Source organism: Osmerus eperlanus, chromosome 27, assembly GCF_963692335.1.
Source record: "Osmerus eperlanus chromosome 27, fOsmEpe2.1, whole genome shotgun sequence".
NCBI classification, from domain to species: domain Eukaryota; kingdom Metazoa; phylum Chordata; class Actinopteri; order Osmeriformes; family Osmeridae; genus Osmerus; species Osmerus eperlanus.
In genome coordinates, this window is record NC_085044.1 from 5,724,043 (window position 1) to 5,730,746 (window position 6,704).

A 6,704-nucleotide genomic window follows, 5' to 3' on the forward strand; every position below is an offset into this window, starting at 1 on the left:
GTTAGCAGTACTGGGGCAGGTGATAGCAGTACTGGGGCAGGTGATAGCAGTACTGGGGCAGGTGTTAGCAGTACTGGGGCAGGTGATAGCAGTACTGGAGCAGGTGATAGCAGTACTGGGGCAGGTGTTAGAAGTACTGGGGCAGGTGTTAGCAGTACTGGGGCAGGTGACAGCAGTACTGGGGCAGGTGATAGCAGTACTGGGGCAGGTGTTAGTAGTACTGGGGCAGGTGTTAGCAGTACTGGGGCAGGTGATAGCAGTACTGGGGCAGGTGTTAGCAGTACTGGGGCAGGTGTTAGTAGTACTGGGGCAGGTGTTAGCAGTACTGGGGCAGGTGATAGCAGTACTGGGGCAGGTGTTAGCAGTACTGGGGCAGGTGTTAGCAGTACTGGGGCAGGTGATAGCAGTACTGGGGCAGGTGATAGCAGTACTGGGGCAGGTGTTAGCAGTACTGGGGCAGGTGATAGCAGTACTGGAGCAGGTGATAGCAGTACTGGGGCAGGTGTTAGCAGTACTGGGGCAGGTGTTAGCAGTACTGGGGCAGGTGATAGCAGTACTGGGGCAGGTGTTAGCAGTACTGGGGCAGGTGTTAGCAGTACTGGGGCAGGTGATAGCAGTACTGGGGCAGGTGTTAGCAGTACTGGGGCAGGTGTTAGAAGCACTGGGGCAGGTGTTAGCAGTACTGGGGCAGGTGTTAGAAGCACTGGGGCAGGTGTTAGCAGTACTGAGGCAGGTGTTAGCAGTACTGGGGCAGGTGTTAGCAGTACTGAGGCAGGTGTTAGCAGTACTGGGGCAGGTGTTAGCAGTACTGGGGCAGGTGTTAGCAGTACTCAGGCAGGTGTTAGCAGCAGTGTGAGGTTCAGGGTCCTTGGTGCTCCGTGGGGCCTGGTCTCCTGTCAGGTCAGAGACCCTGAAGCCCCCTGTACGTCTGTCTGCACAGAGCCAAGCTTCACTGTCACCACCCATCTACAGTGGAGGAATCATCTGTGTGTCTGGATCCTGTCTGACGTACTTCCTGTACGTCTCATTAAATAAGGGTTTAACACATGAATGTACATAATATGTTAACAATATAGACAACTCTTGTTTAATTATGCTCTAGTTCCCTCTAGTGTTTAGAAGAGGAAACTACAGGACTAATGCTCTTTATGACTTGTTCTCCCCCAGAACATTAACCACCTTATTCTCCTCCGAAAACACTGTTCAACAAAAAGCACAAGAAATATTCTGTGGATCTTTTGCATTTATTTAATAGATTAGTATAAAATATAAATCTTTTTTTTTTTCAGAATTCCCGAATGACCATTTCTCCAGGATCTTAACAAGTTTAACAGCAGATACACAGAGTAAAAGGATATTTACAGACATCATCACAGTATGAATCAAGTTCAGCTCTCTGGCTATGTCAGCTGTTCAATCCCCCCTCTATAGAAAGGAGTTGTATCAGTAGCTTCTTCCTCCTCTTCCACTTCCTCCACCCCCTCCTCTGGTCCTAGGTAAGACTTGTTCTATGCACTGACTTCATGGACTTCATCTAAAAACTTAGTACTGAGATCTATTATTTTATGCTGAAGTCTATTTATCTCTCTATTCTTCTCCTGCATCTCTCTATTCATCTCCTGCATCTGTCTGTTGAACTCTTTCTGCATCTTTGTGCGTGAGATCATAATGCTCCTCTGTAGCTCAGGTAGGACCACCTTCATCAGGTTTCTCTCTGCTTCAACTCTGGCCTCTCCTTCATAGTTCTCCCTGAACTCCTCCATCTCCTGCTTGTGTCTCTCCTCCCTCTCCCTCCTCTCATTCTCTCTCTTCTCTCTAAATCTCTCCAGCTTTCTCTCCATCTCCTCTCTCCGGTCAGTCTCTCTCTTCAGCTCCCTCTCCAGCTCTCTCTTCTTCTCCTCATCCCTCTCTTCCTTCACCTGTCTCTCCAGTTCAGATGTTCGATGGCTGAGTGTTCTGATGTCTCCCTCGTGCTCCTGGATCACTCCCTCTATCTTCTTCAGAGAGTTCTGCAGCTCTGTCTCAAACTTCTCTTTCCTCTCTGTCTCCTCCCTCTGTATCTTCTCCTCTCTCTCCCTCTGAATCTTTCCCTCCATCTCTCTGACCTGGGCCTCTGCCTCCTGGTAGGTCTGACTGCTGTAGAAGCTCTCTCTGTTTCCTGCCACCATCTCCTCTACCTGGTGCAGCAGCTCTGGGACCTGAGTGCCATGGGCCCTGTCCTTAATGTTGAGGACGTGGTACCTGTTCCCACATTTCTCTACAAGCTGCTGAAGGTCCTGACTTGCTGTTTGGAGAAACTCCTCCATGCTCTGCTCTCTCAGACTGTCATCATGGGTGAACAGAATGACAGTGTGTCCCCAACAACCCTCTCCAAACATGTCCTCCATTCTCTCCATGGCTCCTCTCTCCTCCCCCTCAGAGGGCTCCACTGGTACGACCAGGAGGAAGGCGTGGGGTCCCGGGGCGGACAGACGGACACACAGCCCCACATCCTGTCTCATGTCCTCCAGAGAGAGTCCAGGGCAGAACCAGTCTGGAGTGTCCACCAGCACCAGCCGTCTCCCACACACGTCCCCCTCTCTCCTCCTGCTCCTCTGGGTGACTGCAGAGGGGCTGTCCTGGGCCCCAAACTCCTCTCTGCCCAGGATGGTGTTTCCTGCTGCCCTCCTCCCAGCCCCAGTCCTCCCCAGCAGCACCAGTCTCAGCTCAGACACACTGGGAGACACTGGAGGGTCTGGACTGCTGCTCTCTCCCCCCACTGCAACACAACACAGGGACATGGTCACACCACTGGTCTAGTTAGAGAGGAAAGTACATCAGCACATCAAGGCTGATATTAACTACTCAGTTAGCTGTGTTTTAAAACTGTAATTGATATCTGACAAATACAGACAGCATAGAATAACATGAATTAAAGGCTATAACGAACATCTCTTTCAGAATAAATCATAATCAAATAAATAAAATAAAAAACTGCAGAGCAGTATACATAGTAGTATCAGGCCGTTTGAGATTATAAACCTGAACTTTATAATCACTATGAAACACACAGTAGGATAGAAGATGTAAGGACAGTAGAGGATGGGTTAGATGTTCAGGTGTTTGTAGGTGTCTGTAACAGAGTTGATGACTCACTGTATGGAGGGTCATCCATGCTGCGTCTCCTCCTGACTCCAGGGACCACAGTAGAACCTTCATCCTGTGGTAGTGGTGGGTCTGTATCTGGGGTCTCTCCTCCCACTGCAACACAACACAGGACACAGCTCAAACTCCTGACGTGAGGGTCACCCTGGACATTCATACCAGATGTTCACCTCAACAGAGTCATCTGACTATGATACTGAACCCAGAGTTAGACAGGTTCCTGTAGGTGCATGACCAGTGTATAGAGAATGGACTGGGTCAGATATTCAGGTGTTTTAACAGTGTTGAGGACTCACTGTTTGGACGAAGATCCAAGCTGTTGCGTCTCCTCCTGATTGGTAGTTTGGGGGCTGCTTCTGAGATCTCTCCTCTCTCTAACACACAAGATGAAACAACCATTCAGAGGTCATCATATTTAGAGGGAAATATTCAAACTAAAACTTCACATTATAACACTCACCAGTGGTTTTAAACGATAACTCATTTCTCTGTCTCTCTACCTCAGTGTTTAGGTCACATATCTGCTGTGCTGAAATAATTGGAAAAAAATAAATAATCCATAAACATACCATTTCCAAATACAAAACACTTCAAATGTATCACAGAAATGATATGAAATACAAGTTACGCCATGAAATCTTACCAAGTTTAATGTTTTCATTTTTGACATCTTCCACATGTCTGTCTCTCTCCTTCAGCAGTTCATCTCTCTCTCCTAGTTGTTTGTCCTTCTCTTGCAGTCTCTTCTGTGTCTCTTTACCTTCACTCTCTAGTCTCTCCAGTCGTTGGTCTCTCTCTCCTAGTTGTTTGTTTTTCTCTCCCAGTTCCTCCTGCCTCCTCTTTAGTTCATCATCTTTCTCCTTCAGCTGCTTGTCTTTCTCATCACACACTTTATCTCTCTCCTTCAGAAGTCCATCTCTGTTTCCTAGTTGGTTGTCTTTCTCTTCCAGACTCTTCTCTCTCTCTTTACCTTCACTCTCTAGTCTCTCCAGTCGTTGGTCTCTCTCTTCTAATTCTCCCTCCTTCTCTCTCAGTCTCTGTTTCCTCTCCTCTACTTCCGAGTCTTTCTCCTGCAGTTGGACTGTGAGCTTCTCTACTTGGTTGTTCTTGTCCTGCAGGTCTTTTCTAAGCTCCTCCTGTTGTCTCTCCTTCTCTCTCACCTGCTGGGTCATGTCATCCAGTTGTGTCTCTTTCTCCTGAAGGTGTTGGTTCTTCTCCTTCAGTTGTGTTTTGGTTTCCTCCAGTCTGCTCTCTGTGTCCTCTAGTTGTTTATTCCTCTCCTCCAGGAGTGAATCCTTCTCTTCTATCCTCTTTTCACTCTCCCTCAGTGTCTTGTTCACCTCCTCCAGGTGTCGGTCCTTTTCCTCCAGCTTCTGGTTCCTGTCCTCTAGAAGTTCATCTCTCTCTCTTAGTTGTTTGTCCTTCTCTTGCAGTCTCTTCTGTGTCTCTTTACCTTCACTCTCTAGTCTCTCCAGTCGTTGGTCTCTCTCTCCTAGTTGTTTGTTTTTCTCTCCCAGTTCCTCCTGCCTCCTCTTTAGTTCATCATCTTTCTCCTTCAGCTGCTTGTCTTTCTCATTACACACTTTATCTCTCTCCTTCAGTAGTTCATCTCTCTCTCCTAGTTCTTTTTTATTATCTTTCAGTCTCTTCTCTCTCTCTTTACATTCACTGTCTAGTCTCACCAGTTGCTGGTCTCTCTCTTCTAATTCTCCCTCCTTTTCTCTCTGTCTCTGGTTCCTCTCCTCCAGTTCAGAGTCTTTCTCCTGCAGTTGGACTGTGAGCTTCTCTACTTGGTTGTTCTTGTCCTGCAGGTCTTTTCTAAGCTCTTCCTGTTGTCTCTCCTTCTCTCTCACCTGCTGGGTCATGTCATCCAGTTGTGTCTCTTTTTCCTTCAGCTTCTGGTTCCTGTCCTCTATTAGTCTGTGAATGTCCTCTGGACGTTTGTAGTCCAGCTGTATTTCTGGAGGGTTATATAAAAATATGAATTAGGGTTTGAAATCAATCAATTAAACAGCTGGTGATTTGCAGATATTTATTTTGATATCAGTACGTTGTAGGGTTGTCACAAAAACCGGTACCCCGGTACCAAGTTGGTACTCAAACAAAAAAACGGTACGATACCAGAATTTCAGAGGTACCGGGTAGCTGGGTCGGACGCTGACAAGCACAGTGTTGTGACTCACCAGAAGTCGTTAAAAGTTGCTAGATTTGTTGCTAGATTCGATTTTTTGTCACCAGGGAAACGAAAAGTCGCTCAATCTAGCGACAATGGCCCTGGTTCCCCATACCTCAGCCCAGCCACCGGCTCGCTCTCCGTGGTCCCCGGGCCGTCCCCCGGACCTGCTCCGACCCCCTACCCTACTTGTGTCCCGGGTGGGACGTCCGGTGACGTGAGAGGGGGGTACTGTCAGGACAACAGCCTTGCCCCCTTGTTTGGTTTTGCCCTGTCCCTGTGTCCCTGTGTAATTGTCTTCACCTGTCTTGTTGATTGCTGTGGTGTTCTGTTCTCGTTAGTGTTATCGTGTCCACCTGTGTCTTGTTTGGTTCTGAGTATTTAGGTTCCTGTTTTGTGTCCAGTCTTTGTCTTGTCCTTGCCTATGTTACTTTGAGTATCCTGCCTGTTTCTCAGTTCAAGAATAAAACCTCTGTTTCAGAACTCTGCCTGTCTGTCTCTCCTGCGTTTGCGTCCTACCCCTGCACTCAACCGTAACATCTACCTGCTACCTGCCTGAAGTAAACATGAAGTTCCAAATATTCTCTTCGTAGGACCTGATTGCAGTTATGACCCGCTTCCTCTCTATCCTATCAAGTACATCAGTGCTCTTGTTTGCACAACAGTGAGTCATTTTCACATTTCTTTAAAACACTGCCAAAACTAAGCACAACAGTTAAGCAAATTTTGTGGATTACAAAACCTTTACAGGTACAAAGCACTCCTAGTACAGTAATAAATATACTGTACATGTATATATTAAACCAAACTGAAGGTCTTATTCCTTTCTCCTTGTTCACTACACTGCTTTGTATATGTCTTTTAAGTAGTGTTTTATACTCACCAAGCCAACAAGCAGATTCCTCTCTTCTCCTCTTGTCCTTTGGGCTCTCACGTTGTAAATACTGTTCAGCTGAAACAATGATGGAGAACTGACATGTTAGATATATTACACTGCAGTAATACATTCTCTGTCAAGCTACTTGGAACATATACAGTTCAACTTCTAATACCATAAGCACAGCAAATTATGTTGAAATACTTTTTATAAATATAATTGTATAAATTATAAATTATTTCATGTTCCATTTCTAAACCAAATACAGAAAACATGTATTGAATGTATATTCCTGACAGTTTATCCTGTGTTGATGTTTTACAACAAGAATGTTTCTTCTGTTTCACAGGTCAGGCAGTGAAGTGCATTCTTTCAGACATGTTGTAGTTTGAACAACATATTCTTCTTAAGTTTTAAGCAGATTTGTGTTGTAGGTCTACTAGCACCACCTACTGTACTGGAGTGTGGTCCAGAGACAGACATCTAAATCCTCCCTATTGGTCTGGGTTC

General features: G+C 46.3%; 1 protein-coding gene across 1 annotated transcript; it reads right to left on the bottom strand.

The window, feature by feature from the left end:
* Positions 1-1,259: 1,259 nt before the first annotated feature.
* LOC134013971 (trichohyalin-like) lies at positions 1,260-6,286 on the bottom strand. Its single transcript, XM_062453763.1, has 6 exons — positions 6,201-6,286; positions 3,788-5,104; positions 3,605-3,673; positions 3,441-3,518; positions 3,136-3,240; positions 1,260-2,758 (listed from the first exon to the last, which is right to left on the bottom strand). Exons 2-6 carry the CDS (start codon positions 5,007-5,009, stop codon positions 1,509-1,511), a joined length of 2,724 nt encoding a protein of 907 aa, XP_062309747.1. The 5' UTR covers positions 5,010-5,104; positions 6,201-6,286; the 3' UTR covers positions 1,260-1,508.
* Between the last annotated feature and the right edge of the window lie 418 nt (positions 6,287-6,704).